The 16,920-nt window shown below is 36.4% G+C and overlaps 3 protein-coding genes across 7 annotated transcripts; all 3 read right to left on the bottom strand.

Annotated features, from left to right (window-relative positions):
• Positions 1–383: 383 nt before the first annotated feature.
• Positions 384–9,089, bottom strand: LETM2 (LETM1-like protein). Of its 3 annotated transcripts, XM_086248956.1 has the most exons (15): positions 8,898–9,084; positions 7,706–8,369; positions 7,323–7,635; positions 6,326–6,472; positions 6,105–6,193; positions 5,886–5,978; positions 4,887–5,013; positions 3,987–4,051; positions 3,725–3,899; positions 3,327–3,521; positions 3,186–3,233; positions 2,232–2,378; positions 1,979–2,061; positions 1,375–1,490; positions 384–882 (listed from the first exon to the last, which is right to left on the bottom strand). In XM_086248956.1, exons 2-15 carry the CDS (start codon positions 8,302–8,304, stop codon positions 800–802), a joined length of 2,280 nt encoding a protein of 759 aa, XP_086105082.1. In that variant the 5' UTR covers positions 8,305–8,369; positions 8,898–9,084; the 3' UTR covers positions 384–799. The 3 variants fall into 3 exon arrangements, with proteins under 3 accessions (XP_086105082.1, XP_086105083.1, XP_086105084.1); XM_086248957.1 differs by lacking the exon at positions 8,898–9,084 and having other exon boundaries at positions 7,706–8,389; XM_086248958.1 differs by lacking the exons at positions 384–882; positions 1,375–1,490; positions 1,979–2,061 and having other exon boundaries at positions 2,248–2,378; positions 3,172–3,233; positions 8,898–9,089.
• Positions 9,090–10,577: 1,488 nt separating this feature from the next.
• Positions 10,578–14,001, bottom strand: LOC147280561 (Zinc-binding dehydrogenase family protein). Of its 3 annotated transcripts, none has more exons than XM_086248511.1 (5): positions 13,678–14,001; positions 13,191–13,368; positions 11,464–11,612; positions 11,182–11,264; positions 10,578–11,019 (listed from the first exon to the last, which is right to left on the bottom strand). In XM_086248511.1, the coding sequence occupies exons 1-5, from the start codon at positions 13,906–13,908 to the stop codon at positions 10,641–10,643; spliced, it is 1,020 nt and encodes a 339-aa protein (XP_086104637.1). In that variant the 5' UTR covers positions 13,909–14,001; the 3' UTR covers positions 10,578–10,640. The 3 variants fall into 3 exon arrangements, with proteins under 3 accessions (XP_086104637.1, XP_086104638.1, XP_086104636.1); XM_086248512.1 differs by having other exon boundaries at positions 11,464–11,630; positions 13,191–13,311; XM_086248510.1 differs by having other exon boundaries at positions 11,464–11,630; positions 13,678–14,000.
• Positions 14,002–15,824: 1,823 nt separating this feature from the next.
• On the bottom strand, positions 15,825–16,832 carry LOC147280560 (uncharacterized). The gene has a single exon (XM_086248513.1). The coding sequence runs from the start codon at positions 16,733–16,735 to the stop codon at positions 15,974–15,976; it is 762 nt and encodes a 253-aa protein (XP_086104639.1). The 5' UTR covers positions 16,736–16,832; the 3' UTR covers positions 15,825–15,973.
• Between the last annotated feature and the right edge of the window lie 88 nt (positions 16,833–16,920).

The raw sequence follows: 16,920 nt of genomic DNA, 5'->3' as shown, positions 1-16,920 counted from the left end.
GAAATTGTAGGTGAAAATTGAAACTTTTTACGATTAAATTTGTTTGCATAGTGCTGAATATGTTTTGGGTTGTGGATGAGTTTATGTTACCTAAAAATTAAATTTGTGCTTTTGAATGGGTTGATGTTATCTGAAAATTAAAATTATAGTTGTTTGTGGGTCAATATCACCTTAAAATTAATGAACTCCTTTTTTATTGAGCGGAGTGGAGGATCAACTGAATCAATATTTTTTGTTGATCTAGGATAGTTTTTTGCATACTTGAATAACTGAATGGTAAATATGGGCTTGGTTAATTTGGTGAAGGCACCAATTAACGAAGTGTGTGTAACATTGTTTTGTTGCGAGAAGATTGATACTGTAACTGTGGCGTATACAGGACATATATAACCAGGAAGGCCAACAAAAAACATTGAATATGTAATGTGTATGCACAAATTTGACATATTCACGTACATTGATGAATTTCATCAAAGTAAAGGACGATCCCTATCACCTAATGTTGTATGCTAAAAAGAATCTTAAAAAAATATTTCCGCTTTATTCCTGCTTTGTACAAATTGGGATACGAAGCAACCCACGTCTTCACTCTTCTTCAGTCTTCAGGATATGTATATTAGTATATATATATTGGCGAGGCGCTAAACAAGCATCTAGATAAAAGTTAAAACGCAGTAGATGCATGCCCCGAACCCACAAACTAACCAGAAATTATTCAAGTTTTTTTTTTTTCTTTTTTGTGGACGAAGAAATTATTCAAGTCACTTTTGAATTGATGAAACTGGGTGCACCCTCGCCTCTATGATTTTCCAGATTCATCAGTATCAGCATCTTCTGTTTGACTACCCAGTCTGACAATATCTTCAACTAGTATTTTTCCTTCTGTTGGAAGCAAAACAGATGGAGCGGTACTCGGTTATTATTATGCCAAACAACAATGGTAAGATTAATATTAAAAAGAAAAAATTAGAAAAGAAAACAACCCAGATGAAAAGATAGAGATGAAAGTTATAAATGATTTTAATGACAAAGCAGTTTAAGCAAGCATATATTAACTCCTTTCCTTTTAAGTCATTTATAAATAAATTTGAAATAAGTCCATTAGATCATCTCAGGGACTTGCACAATCATTAAAATGGTGATGGCTGCTTTCTTAATCCTCTTTTGCTTTCATCTCTAAGTGGCATCGGCTTATTAATTAATGAGACAAAATAATTAACAGTGGGCTGGTTCTCAAATGGTCAATGGGTCAGTCCATTTAAATCCCAGAGTTTTCACATACGATCAAGGCACTTAATAGATTCTTAATTTATCAAGTCAAAAAATAGTAGCTGGAAATTCAAAATGAGGAAAATGATATATATAGTCACTGACCTCTGTCTTTGGAAAGGCTGCTAATTAGTTCATGGATGCCCTCCTTGCCCAAGGTGTCCTTAAGGTACATAGCAGCAGATGCAACCTCTTCCGGTGTTACTTTCCCATCATAATCCCTGGCATACATATGACAAATTGATATGTGTTTTTATGACAGATCCAATCCAATAAGAAACAATGAATTATTTATGAAGGAGCACAAAGAAGCAAACAATTCTTTCATTATCAGCAGAAATTTAAGAGAGTCTATTTGAACCCCAAATTTACAAAAAGAGGCACCTACGCAACCAAATAGAGGCTGCTGAAATGACGGAGGGGGAGGGGCTGGGAGGACCAAGTGTTCTTTTCGAAATCAATAAATAAATTTGAATTTGAATCGGAATTTTATTAAAGAGTAAATTTGGGACTAAACAGTTAAAAGAATTGAGGGGCTAACTGAGCAAATATGGGGATTCACCCAAAACTTAATGTAGTAGCATCAGGACATGAAATTTGTTGTAGGGGATAATTTTAGGATTACTAACTGCTTTCAATTAGCCACCAGAAAACCTCAAGTTCCCACCAATACCAAGAGACGATTAACATTTAAAGACAACTAACAAACCTGTCAAGCAACCGCCAACGATCTCCAATTTTGGCATCAACATCGTCAATTTCCTTTTCAAGCTTCTGCAGCATAGCATCAACCTGAAATGTAAACATCCATAAAAACATGTTAGTTCTTTTCAGTGCCACATTGAATATATTACAATCCAGAGGATGTTAGATATTTAATCTATTGGAACTAACAAGTCCGGCATTGAAGAGAAAGAGACAATGGAAGTTATAAAATTCAAAATTCTTCAAAATCTAATTACCCTGTCTATAAGTGCTGAAGAAACCCTGTCAGCTAAAGTCATCTCAGCTGCATGGTCACCATCCTCCCGAGCAGCTTTGTATGCCTTCTTAGCGTCTTCTTCACCTTCAGTACCCTCCTTGTCCACCATATTGTTATACAGTTCTATCTGAAAATGATAACAGAAACAAACAAACATAATCTTGTTTTGTAGAATTTAGACCAGAATATGATGAATCAGATACAAATATAAAATAAATAAATAAATGACTAAACATATAAATGAACCGGGGCACAATTTTATACATCATCTAATTGGGATTTCTATATGCCAGGTTGTGAAAATCACAGTTCATGTACTGGATAATACAATATGATTTAAAAAAACAAATACGGGAAAATGTCTTAGCTGACAAATTTCACCAGTACCCTCAACAAAAGTAGGGGGAATTATTCAGATAACAGTTTACTAATATCACTTTGATAGTTTATCCCATGGCACCCAGGGCAATACATCAGATGGGAAAAAATGGTTACACTGCCAGGATATTTGAGAAGGAGTATGGAATCAATGAACACTGGTTTCTTAGTCAAAGTAACTGAAAATGTTCAGATAATTATCAAAAACTGACCAAAAGAATTTGGAGAAAAGCAAAGATGAAATTGAAATGCAATTACAGTGGTTCAAGTACAACCAGGAGGTTTGACCAAAAATAAAATAAAAGTACAACCAGGAGACATCTGCTAAAGGAAGAAACATGACCATAAAGAGTTGAGAAGTCTGTAACATATTAAAAAGGGTGACCTTTTGAATCAAAAGCAATAGGATTATAAACATGGTAAAAACAGGAGATACTGTCATTGTTAAGCCATGATGTCAGCATCATCAGTTCTATAGAATCTCAAAATAATCTTTAAACTTTGAAAATTAAAATATATTTGTTCAAAAGTCAGATACAGACATTAAAAAGTCTACCTCCTTCTTGACAAGTCTCAAGAACTCTTCACGTTCTCTACTGACTGACTGAAAGAAGACAAGCAAATCAATCATCCTCTTATAAATAAAAAAAATAATGCTTAACAAGCCTTAAGACACATAATGACTTCTAATCCTTACGGATGCTGAAGCTAAAACAGCCAAAGCACGACTGAGCTCACAAAGCGGTTCCTGTTTCTCCAATGTTTCTGCTCTTGCCTGTTCTTGTGCCTCTTTAGCTGTTGGAACAGTCATCTCCTCCAAAGCCACGTCCTTTTGCCTACTAAGAAATTCCTTCATCTTGGCCTGATTCTCTTCCTCTTTCTCTTCCTCTTCCTATATACTAAATCATTTAGAACCAGTAACCAGAAACAGAAGTACTTAAAAGCTAAGTAGAAGCTTGCAGGAATACAAAAATTTCAAATCATAGTAGTAGTGGTAGTAGTAAAAAGCCCAAAACATGGAAAATACTACAAGTTCTCAAACCACCCAAAAAACCCCAAACATGGCAAAAGCAGCTAAAGCATATTAAAATCAACCTTGATCAGTTCTTCCTGCATTTCCAGGAACTCCAACTTCCTCCTCCTTTCTGCAACAGAATCTTCAGATGGCAAAGTTGTCACCCCAACAGTATCCACAACCTCATCTGGCAAAGAGGAGAGTGTAGCTTGAACAGCTTCCTCTGGCTTAACTTTTCCGGACACAGAGAAAGCTCTGCAGAAAGTTACCCGACCAAAAGCAACCACTTAGATGCAGCTCTATGTCCTGGAACACATATATTCTGATGAAGCATTGATTTACCTAGAAAGAATCAAGAGGGAAGACGGTACAGAGTGACTGAGAGACAAATCCAACCAATCACGCAACTGCAAAGAGAAATATTTAAATGCTTTTATGAGGAACAAAAGATAATTAAAACATAAAACAGTGGTAGCTGCCAAATCTTCCACCTCCAGGAAGTTTAATAAAGAGGTTACAGATATTTGAGGGGAGGTTCATTCAAAAATAGGCCCATCTCATTTTTTCTAGAAGATTAATTAGAAATCATTTAGTAGTTAGCAACTTTAATTATGTTAATAAAAAATTATTTTTGCTACTTTGGCCAATACAATTGATCATATGGAGAGAAGAAAGCACTCAAGATAAACCCACTACTTACTTTACACATCACATGAGGTCATTGCATGCTGTCCAGAGTTTCAAACCATGTTAGGTAAAGCATGTGCAATTATGTTGGGAAATAAACATATAAATTGATTTTTTGTTCCTTCAGCATAGACATACAATTATGCTGTCACACATTGATCTACTTGCAGTAAGTAAAGCTAGAATTTTTCATTTAACATCCATGACATTCAATATTGGATTTGTGCTGAATATATCAAAAGAATGTGAGAGTTGCTTATGCAAGCATTTAAAAATGCCATGAACGGATGACCTCATTATTGACTAAGCATTATTTATGCAGAACTTTCCTTCATTTTATTTGTTTTTTAAACTGGAGCATACCTTTTATTAAAAAGAAAGAAAGACAAAATCTACAAGTAAACCACAAATTGTGCAAGTTCTATACAGAACCTGTTGCCTCATTTCATACATAACTGTAATACAGAACTTTAATTAAAATAGACATTTTTTAAGTTAATCTGTAAATAGTGCAAGTTTTCTCACTAGAGAAAGGATATAAGATGAAGCATCAACCTCTTCCCTCATTTCCTCAACAGAACGTAATCCAAGTAGGCCTCTATCTCGACAGGCTTGACGAAGCTCTGCTTCTGATAAGGACTCCACGCCCTCAGCTTGAATCATCTTATCATCATTCTTGATCCTGCCAAATTGAAATGATGCAATGTTTTAAAATGCAAACATCAAACCAATTATATAAGAAAAATAATTAGGTATTCAGTTCCCCTCAATTTTGAATCCTCAAAATGGAAAAACATAAAACATATCTTTGCAAGCTCACATATTTCACCACATATGTAAATTTTACATAAGGAATGAATAATTGATTGTATTTGGTACAAATTTCTTAAAAAAAAATTGTTTTCACTTATAAATTTATAATAGTTATATATATATATATATACATATCATTCACAAAATGCCTACATTTTCAAGAAATTCCCTACTTTAGTGAGACCAACATTGGTAATGGAATTGTAGCAAAAGACAAAATATGTATAAGTTGCACACATAAAAGTAATGAAAAGTACAAGGCAAAGGAAGTTGCAGGTCCTGAGCATGGGTAAATCTGCCACCAAGAAATTTATAAATTTATAAAAAATAAACACAAAGAGGACAACAGAGACATCTTTTCCCTTCTTTTCTTTTAAGATAAGTAACAGACCAGTAGAAATAGAAGCCTCTTAACAACTGCCACAACGGAGCTCCCTTGTCTAAAGGTCTATTCTACCTTTTCCTTCCAAGTAGACCAAAATGCTTTCATGATCAACAGACAAAACAAGGTCTTACAGAGAATATATGGAAGACATATACCGAAAGTTGATCAAATCAGAACCTTCTTGGCATGTGATAAACAGAGACGCAAAGATTTGTTATAAAATAGGTGGTCCACTGCTCAAAAAACAACTGTCCAAGGCTGCCATAAAAGAACTGACCACACATGTTGAAACTTCATGTGACGAAAAATTAAACTAAAAAAGCCCCCAAACAAAAAGAAAAGCAACAATATCTTACTGTTGTAGTCTTTTCCGAAGCATATAACGCAAATATGCATCTGTTCCATATGGGCTGATACCCATATATTTGCACATATTTACTAACCGAGGCCTGTACTTGACAATAAAACAAGTATTTTTGTCAAATAACAATAAGGTCACTCAAGATGAAAGAGAGTCATAAACAAAAGGGCAAAAACATGTCCAAAATACTGATGCAAATGACAGACATACTGACCGGCTAATGTTATCTAAAGTAAGCTCATCATTGAATAACTTGGCAAAGCCTAAAATTTCATCATTAGAAACACAGGTGCCTCTTCTAACCTGTTTAAATGGCAGAATAAAGCCAAATATAAATAGGTGATACTTTAGTTTTTTTTTTTCTCTTGATAAAATACACAAAAACATAAAATAATACTACTAGTATTGCTCACGGAAAAGGGAAAAAGGACTTACCTTGTTCATAAACTCATCAAGATCTTCTGCTGTCTTCTTGATCTCTCCACTTCGCGAGCTTTGGATTTCCTTAGCCATTTCTTTCACAGTGTCCTGAAGAAACTTTGCATACTCTATTCTTGCATTAAGCTTTCTTTTCAATTCCTCCTACAGGTTAGCATTTTAATAGAGACACCGTTATTACGCTTGACAATTGGAATTAGAAAAAACCAAAGGATACACACACACAAACATTAAACCTACATATACATGATCATACATCTGAGTAAGGAAGCCAAATTATTAAACATAAAAAGCATTTAGAAGCAATTTCTTTCATAACAATAGGTAAGATAAAGAGCACTTAAGAAACAACTACCACTGTACTTTATATCATTAAATTATGATTAGACTACGTCAAATAATAGAAGTAGAGCTTCCATAGTTTGTTGTAAAAAGAAAATTAAATGTCTGTTTTTTTTTTTTTTTTTTGAAACATTTAGTTTCACTATTTTTCTATTTTGCTTCAATGAAATACATTCTGGGCTTCATCACTACAAGTCTAATACAAAATAAGGGTTTTTTTACTAATACTTTTTAGAAGTTTGCACTAATATTTGTCTTTGTTCTCCTATTTTTTTACATTTTAGTCTTACCACTCTTAAGTCCCAACACCAAATGACCCATTGACCTTGGTATTTTATGCGCTCATAAGTCACATTATAAAATAAGTTCATGAATTATTTGGTCAAAATGAAATAAGAAAAAAGATTAGAACTGCAGAAACACTAAGACAATAAAATTGAACTCTCTTTTAGAGATGCCCTTACCAGAGTCAAATAGAAATATAAGTATTCAGAATGTAATTTTATCTTTATCCCTTATTTAAAAGTATGAAAAATCTACAAAATAAGGAAACAAAGAGGCACTTATAATCTGTGTTTCGTTTGACCAAAGAACAATCTCACAACCATAAGCTAGACCCACCTGCACCATCATTCAAGAAGTTAAGCATTACCTGTTCTTTCATCTTGTCCTGGAAGGTTGATGGTAACATGTTTGGAAATAACTTCAGGAATACTGGCAGCAAGAACTCCATGAATGGAACTATAATGAAAACTGCAAAAGGAACTAGCCTGAAAATATCAGCTGTGGTGCGTGTGAGTTGCTGCCTCTCCCTTCTGGAAAGATTCTTCCCACTAGCAAGCTTCAACAACAACCTTGAGCTAATCCTAACATCAGCCCAAAGTAATTTCGTACCCAACCAATAGTGTTGCATCGTAGATTTAAATTCATCCTTCCAGTGATGAAACTTCTTAGCCCAGTCCACCCTGAAAGACAGATGATTACTACATGAATCTAATTAGAGCAAGCGCAACACTGAGGAGAGAAGGTTAAAACCTGCTCATGGAAGCAACAGCTTTTAAAGCAGGACCAATCCCCAGAAGCTTTGCCCACACTTTGTCCATAAAATATTTAGCACTCTTTTGGGACTCTTGCATCTGCTTAGCTTTTGCTTTTGCTTTTACTGTGCTCAAACCTTCAACTGCTTGATCACACTCCTCTGGTGAAGCTTCCTTTTTCTGTTTAGAAACCTGTTGCTCATTTCCATTGTTGCCACTGCCCAATTCAGGTTGACCAGCCACGGATGAGGAAGCATATGATACAAATTGCAAAGTCCACTTAAGTCCCAGAGGAGAAATGAAGTCTGCCCTTCCAATTCCATTACCCAAATTTGATATCCTAAAAGAGTTATGCCTGAGAAGCCCTGCTGCTTTGAAAGCTGATAATTCATCCTTGGAAACTACAGATGAACCTCCATTTCTACAATCATCAGTAGTTGCAGATGGTTGACTTGCAACCCAGCTGAAATTGCCTATATCACTATATTGGGACGGTCGCCTATACTCGAAATTTGAGAAACCCTGAATCAAGTGAGTGGGTTGATTCAGGGAATTGAAGAGATATCTGTTCCTTCGCAAGATTGCTCTTGAAGCCATTATCTACGAAGAGAAAAATGGTGACAAATCTCATGCAGCCACTTGACTTAGCCAGTCTGTAGACTCTGTACACAACTAACTGTAAGAGAGACTATCGGCACCATGCAGTCAACAAGCATATAAAACTGCCTGGGATATTTGATAAAATGCGTAATGCACACAATCTCAACATTCATCAATACTTTACTCCCAGGCAAATAATACCAACGAAATTTACAATTACCCACCAAATGGTTTCACGAGTCTTTACAGATAACAGTATTTAACGAAGCAAATTAACAGCACCCAAATATGTATAATGATGATTTGCTTTCAATTATAGCTGGTGGCATTCCAAAACCAAAAACACACACGGACACACACACTCATAAGTATACGCATTTGGTGCAAGAATAGAACAAAAATGAGGCAATTGATGAACGAGAGAAAAGAATTTCATTCATACAAACAATAATTGATTAAAAAAAGCTTAAGAAGCAGACAGAGCAATTTTGGTAAAAAGAAGAATTATAATTAGAGGCATTATATAGAAATCAAAGAGCACCAAATAAACAATAATTAAATAATAACAAAGACAAAAAATTGATGCGTACCCTTTAAAGCTCGGAGCAAAGATGAATCAGAGAGTTTGAGAGAGAGAGAGAGAGAGAGAGAGAGGGGAGCGAGAAGAGCCTGTACTAGTCTCTCTTTGACAAATGAGAAATGTTATGGTGTATCACGGTCTTAACTTTATGTAACTAGTAACTAGGAACTCGCCACTACGTTAAGGCGTGAGTAGGATTCAGTAGTGCTGATTAGAAAGCACAATCGTGGGCTGCTGATGCAATTAAGGGTGTTTTTCTTTTAATAAAAAATAAGCTACATTTTTTAAAGGAAAAAAAAAAAAACTACACAAAACAAGCTTCCGAGTTCCTATAAAGTTGATTTTTTTTTTTTTAAGAAAAAAAAAACGATTGGACCAAACAAATTAGTCTAATCCAACTTGATGTCTTGATTGATAGTCGATCAATTTATTTAACAACTTATAGTTAAATCGTACTTGATGAACTTATTCCAATCCACGTACACATTTTGTATTTTCATTTAGTTTGTGTCGTCTCCTCTGAAACTTCGACTTCCTCTGCATTACTTTCATTTGAACTTGTTTTGTATGGCACCTTTGTGGAACTAGAATTGTTGTGTTCGTTCTCTTCACCAAAATAAGTGAAACGAGATCGAGCAAGCATATATAATGCCACGACTTTCGTGCATTACAAAGCTTTGTCTTTGTCTTTGAGAGTTAATTTGCTCCAATTAATGGAAATGTAGGTGCACATGAATGATGTACCAGTTTTCTGCATGGCTTGGCATTTGGCAATCGTCCCGGTAACCGCTAACCATATGATCTGATCATTAAGATGCCAAAACAAGTTCATGGCTAATTGGCTATTAGAAAAGAGGTATTGATTAGTCCCGAAAAAAATCCCATGAAAACGCCCAAACAAATAATTGAGTGTTGATTGATCATATCCACAAGTGCTTTTATGCTCTTTGGGATAGGTTCTATTGTTTTAAACGGATAAGTTGCAGCAGAGCCTGCCATCATCGGCCTGCCTTTAACCACAAACACTATCAAACGCCATAAATCCGCAGCCACTCCATCTGGTGCTCCTTCCAATGGTGCCTCAACCTCATAAAATTGCCCTAAACAGAGCGTGAGTTAGTTTGTGATTGAGACTTATTTGGTTGCAGTTCTGGTAATTAGTATATTGCCATTAAAAACAGCGGACTCTGATCTGATGAGGCAACGTTCAAATGGATTCTGTGGTCGGTATTAGGCTTATACAAAATAACAAAAACTCAGCTTGGACTGGACAACACATGCATGTTATTATAGTTCATATAAATTATACATGGACCCACTTGCACAAAGCAAAATTATACACGGCCAACTATTTTAAATGGTAGTGTAAGGTTGGCCGTTTTTTGGTCAGCAATTTTGGGTTTGGGTCCATCTTTGGCCAAGCGTCAAATTCAACCCGGCTGAGGTTAAAAATTGAATAAAAATTGAGATTACAGTGGGAAGGAAAGAGAAAAATCAAGCACCAGTACAAAATTCATACTCACAATTTGGCGAAACAACCTAAAATAAGTGCAATGTGGCATGATTAATAGAGAAGATTTTCCACACTCTTTTAAAGACTTTAGAGTGATGATAAATGTACAGCAACAATTGCGAGCAGGGTGATTTGACAGTTTACGAATCACATTCAGATAATTTATAGCTCAAGAAATCTGTAAATTGCCTCAACTTGGCCATCTCTTGTTTATAAATATTTAATACATCGTTTAATCGATCATTCATGGGTTACACGAATGACTTGCTTGCCAACATTTTTCCCAGAAAATAACCCAACAAAAGCAGATGGAGCACTTTCCAAGCCTTCATTCATGTCTTCAATGTAAACAATCTTCCCTTGTTTGTAGTAACTAATAACATGTTCCAAGAAGCGTGGGAACAAGTGCATGTAATCACTTTGCAGGAATCCCTGCATCCTGATGCGCTTTGTTATGAGATTGAATACATTGTGGATCCCTTGGGGGTCAGAGAGGTTTTTCTCAGACACCATCCCACAAACAGCAATGCGACCATGTATTCTCATGTTGACAAGTGCTGCATCAAGCATGTCCCCACCCACATTATCAAAGTAAATGTCAATTCCCTGAGGAAAGTACCTGTTAATGTTAAGAAAAATAACATTAAAGTGAAGATCTTAATCTTATGCATTTTGTAACAATTTAAGTTCAGAGATTGACAGGAAGAATGGTCACTAGGCTTGAATCATGTAACAAAAGAGGTTTTTTATCATACTTGCAACTTAGTAACTCATCACTAACCTTTTCAAAGCTGCATCCAGGTCTGGCTCTTCCTTGTAGTTAAATGCTTCATCAAACCCAAGCTTCTTCCTCAAAAGATCAACCTTGTAAGTAGTAATGTGTCCCAATTAGTCCTATTGCTTGTCAGTGCAATTTCATTTTCCATGAAATACACAGTCTGCCTTGTAGTAATTAGTAAAAGTTTTACTTGTATCACGTATATTATTTCAAATTATCTACAAAAAAAAATAAATGATTCACAAAATACATGTAATAATGCATATTACAGGAACAAGACCTTACTTTTTGGCTTGAGCCCGAACTTCCAACTACATAACAGCCATGTAACTTAGCAAGTTGACCAACAAGCTGACCAACGGCTCCAGAAGCAGCAGAAACTAAAACATATTCCCCTTTCTTAGGGGAGCAGACCTCGTAGAATCCTGCATATGCTGTAAAACCTGGCATACCTGTAAGAAGATCGAATGTCTAGTTTGGGTACTGCTTTAAGAACTAAATTTTTTTATTTAAACTAATCCAAGCAGCCATACATGAACCGCAGAGTCTTTCATTTTTTCCTTTCCTCCTAGTCTAGAAAGAGAGCTAATTTCAATCCCTCACCTCTCCTCTCCTTTGCTGTCCAAGGAGAAAAGGAAAGCTTGGATACAACACTCTAATTAAGCTAAACAGGCAGAAAAAAGCACTAGCCAACAATTTTTGGTGCATTGAATAGCTGAATCACAGTGTCTTATGTTTCCAGGGAAACAAGAGGGGCTCTGAAAGAGCCTGCTGGAAAAAATGAACGACTTAGATGTTGAAACTGCAGTGGTTGTTAGAAGTGGTCTAATGAATCAGGATATATCCTTCCAGAAATTATTGGTCATCAACTGTTAATGCTTGATTAGACTAACCAGAAAAATGAATGGTTCACACTTTAAGCAGTTAGATTAGCTTATGATTGTTGGAATTAAAATTAATGTCAACAAATCAGTATTTTTGCCACAAGTACCCAAAGATCACAAGTTGATCAGCTCCCTCAAAAAGAAAATGTTCCAGAAAATGAAAAAGTATAAAGTAGAAACTATATACATAGAGAAAGTGTAACCTGCTCTCTCTTATCGTATAAGAAATTTTTCTCATACTCTCTGGGGTTGACCGCACAAATACCTGAACAATCTTCATAACTAGAGTAAATTATGCGTTTGGTCCACTTATTATTCCATAAATCCCGTTTTGGTCCACAAATTTTTTTAAGTTCCATATTGGTCCACGAATTGCCTGAAGTGTTCCATTTTCGTCCAAACCGGGCAAAACCGGACAATTTTGCCCCTCAGTTTTGTACCAATGAGTTGACTTTGAGGGACAAAATTGTCTATTTTGGACCAAAATGGAACACATCACACAATTCGTGGACCAATATAAAACTTAAAAAAATTTGTGGACCAAAACGAGATTTATGGAATAATAAGTGGACCAAACACATAATTTTCTCTCATAACTATAAGGTATTCAACTAGATATATTGAAATTGAGAGATCGTGAGGCACTTTAGATCCTTAAAGTTGTAACTCTAACTAGAAGCTACAAGATCAAATTAGGATTTTTTTTTTTTCCTTTCAAGTTAACAATCAAAACAAAGGAATATTCAGATGACATACTCTCTGATTTTGCTGATTCCTTTGATTATATTTCATTCTAGCCAATTTAACATTAGATTCAACTATTAAAAGTGTCCCCCTTATAATTTTTAGGTCAGCACTTATGAAGTCAAGATTCAGTGACTACAAAATTTTACGCACATAAAATAAACATAGAAAAAATGACAAAAATTTAATAAAAAGAAGCATTGATGAACCAAAAAATTAATAAGAGAAAGCATTGATGATTCTAAAACTTAGAAGTATAGAGTCTACATTAGAGGAAAAGACTTAAAATTGTGTCTGTTTGTGTCCAAAAGAAGGGAGGAAAAAAACAGTCCAAACTAATATGACAGATGTGAAATATTTTATTGAAAAGCAAGATTAACATACCAAGAAGACCCACATGGAATGATAGAGGGATGTCATCTGGCTTAATTTTTCTCAACTGCTCAGTTCTTTGGATCAAGCTGTATTCTTCCCATCCGGTGATCCCCGAGATGAAGTCGCCTGGCTTGAAATTCGGATTATCAGAATCCAAAACTTTGGACACACCAAATCCTTCAATCGGCTTCATAAAGAAAACCGTTGCTAAGAATGACTATTATAACAAAATCATCAATGCAGATTTCTCTTTTTTGGTACAATGGGGATTATCAATGCAGATTTCAAGTGTCAGCATTAATAAAATGGTAATATACATATACTTCTGTTGTTTTCTTTTATTTAAAGGGACACTTATAAGCAGGAAATGAATCAAATTGTAGTGACAGTAATAAGTTAGAACAGTGGCTGAGTGTTGGGTGGTCATACCTACTACGAAAGCACACCAGCAAAATTAAGAAATGGAAGAAAAGTGAAACGAGAGTAAATGAAATACCTGGTCAGGAACGAAGGAAGGAATATAGGAGTCATGGAAATCACGCATACGGCCCCTCATATAAGGGTCACAAGAGAGGTAGAGATTCTTGACCAGAAAAGCTCCAGACCCTTTAGGGGCCTTGAGCTTAATCTTCCCATCCATAACTTGCAAGTCTGTTTCCTTTGGAGTCCCCTCTATGAACCCCTTGAATATCACTTGCTTGTTCTCTACTTGTACTATTTCTTCCATTACACAAACACAATCAATCAAAATTAGAAACGATACTTGTAAAAGATTGAGAGACCAATACTTTCTTTATGGAGTCGACAACTATTAACCAAAATAAACGCTACAACACACTGCTGTTTAATTAGGTGCCGGTGTTACTATGTTCACCACCTACCACCTGATACGTTTCGCACGTGCTGCTTCTATCTTTTGGTCCACACTCGCACGTGCTCCGGCCACCTATGAGTCTATGACCTATCTAACCGGCTAACCTCTTTGGAAGAAATTCTAAATGGACACCTCGTTTGCTCAATTACCCCAACTAGCCCACTCCTTGTTGGCCTCCGTCTCTCTATTTTTCTCAACCTATTCTTTGAAAGTAGTTTTTAAATGAACCCACTTAATTGCTAAATTGAGCTCATACACAATTTTTTTTTTCTCAAGTGAAAAACTTTGCCTATTAATGAATAAATAACAAATTCTCACATCAGTTTGAATTTATAAAATTGAGATACAAAATAGTACATGTAGCACTACGGGGTTAAGTTTTTTGTTTTTTCTAATTGTATATATGTGCAGAGTGGGAAATTTGAATAAAAAATCTTGTGAAGGGGCTGGGGGGTGTCAACTCAGGAGTTGGTGCAATTAGAACTACTCAAGGTCTTATTTTTTATTTTTATTTTTTGGTAAAACTGGGGGCCAAAGGCCCAAAGCATCCTCAAAGAGGACAGGCCGACAGGTATACAATTCTGAGGGGATGCTCAAAAACAGCAAGACCTAAGTCCAACGAATGGCCCAGATCAGCCACCTGATTCCACTCTCTATAGACAAGAGTCAATCTGCAGATTCTGCACTCCCCATCCCTCCCATTAACAGCAAATTAATTGTTGAAAAGGTAATACATGAATCTTATAAAAGAGGGACAGGGAAAGAGAGAATTCCTCCTTTCCTTTTTCCAAAATTGTAATCATATTTTCAGAGAGGACAAACCATGTCCGAAAATCTGAATCCACCATTTGAGAAGGAAAAGAAGAAGCCATATTGTCTAGCCAATGTAACTCAGCAGAGGATAAATAATCGATGTATGAAAACCTGATCCACCATTTGATAAGGACAAGTAGAATCCAAATTGTCCAGCCAAGGTACCGTAGATAGAATAAGTCTACCCGGCGAGTTCAATTTCCGTGATACGAAATACAATATGCAAACAAAAATTTTCTTCACTAGTAAAACAAATTAGCCCTGTAATGGATATGGAATTGTTGCAATCATTTAATTTAGAGTCCATTAATTATAAGGTACTAACAAAGCAAAATATTAACCAAAACCACTCAATCTATTTTTATTAACTTGCACACACTATCTACCAGCCTCCCAAAATATAACATGCGGACACCTATCAAAAGAAACACATCACAACCAAACCAACTACACAAACAGCCCAAAACTGATCTTTTTTTTTTTTTTTTGCCAAATCGATCTCTTTCTTCAACTTTACCAAATCAACAATTGTTCATCTTCACTCACAAGTATCGTTCTGCAACTGCAAGCCTGCAACTTAAAAAAAAACTGCAATTTCACTTGCAGTTAGTAACTACAACTGCAAGCCTGCAGCTTCAATAAACTGTAGTTTCACTTACACTGCAACTGCAAGCTTACAACTCAAATAAACTGCAGTTTCAGTTCATTTGCAGTTTCTGAAACTGCAGTTGCAACTCAAATAAACTGCAGTTTCAATTCATTTGCAGTTTCAGAAACTGCAGTTAGTAACTGCAACTCCAATAAACTGCAGTTTCAATTCACTTGCAATGTTCCATAAATTGCAGTTTCAGAAATTGAGCTTAAAAAAAAAAATCAAAAACCTTCTACTGATAAGAAATCAAAGTAGGACTCTACTGGTCAGAGCAGATCTAGAAGGCTTCGATCAAGCCAACTCCTGTGGCTTCGATCTAGAACACTTTCTTGCTAATGTTTCCCACTTCTCATAATGACCCACTTGGTTGTTGTTGTTGTCCCTGTCTTCCTCTTCTTCGAATCTGAACATGAACACTGCGTGCCCATCGTCGTTAATGTCGTTCTCGAAAAGCTAATTGTAAACGTCCCACGAGATTTGCAACGGAACCCCATCGACTTCGATTCTTTCATTTCCTCTAAATTTCCACTTCAAACGCTTAATCTGCAAAACCTTTTTGCCGTCGACACTGAAACTGAGCCTGCTGAAGTCATTGTACCCGCAATCGATTTCGATGTCTCTGATTTTCCCACCAAATCTCGCTTTCGTGGTGTAGACTTTCTTGGCAACCACGTGCTCACGTTTCAGAACCAGAGCTTGGGGTTGAGGATGAGGATGAGAAGTCTCTGCAGATTTGTGATGATGGGCTTTGGTTTTGGCATAAGCTTCTTTGTTCAAGTCCTCAACGAGAAGGGTCATCTTGGAATCGACGACAACGGCTATGTAGAACCCGGATTGGGGTTCGGGTCCGGATCCGAACCGGGCTCTGGAGAGGTCCCAGAAGATGAGAATGTTGGGGGAGAGCTTCTTGGAGCCATGTCTCTTCCAGAAAATGAAGGGTTTGATGTGGAGGTGGAAAGGAGGAGGAGAGAGAGAGTTGGAAGGGGCGGGAGAGTCGAAGGAGTGGTGGAGGAGGTTGAGGTGGAGAGAGCGGCCGTCGAGGAAGGAGCGAGACCAGGTGAGAGAGAAGAGGGCGAAGTCGGTGTGGTAGAAGCAGGTGGTCAGGTTGGAGTGGCCAGAGATGGGCAGTGGCGGCGGAGATGGCGGTGGGTGGTGGTGGTCGGTGGTGGAGGGGCGGAAGCAAGAAGGGAAAGTGGAGGAGTGGTGGCGGGACATTGGGTGGTGCTGGGTTTTGAGAGAGTGTATACTTTTTGTTGTTGCTGATTCTTACTAAAGTGACCTATTTGTTACATTTTAATGATTATGGTACTACAAGTTAAAAACAATAACTAGTATGTAGTTTAGGATAATTAATTCTTTAATTTTTAACATACAAGTATACAACAAACAGCAGTAGCTAC

The sequence above is a fragment of the Dryas octopetala genome, chromosome 6 (assembly GCF_963921425.1).
Source record: "Dryas octopetala chromosome 6, drDryOcto1.1, whole genome shotgun sequence".
NCBI classification, from domain to species: Eukaryota; Viridiplantae; Streptophyta; class Magnoliopsida; order Rosales; family Rosaceae; genus Dryas; species Dryas octopetala.
Note: the sequence above shows the minus strand (reverse complement) of the source record. Positions and strands in the feature narration are given on the sequence as shown.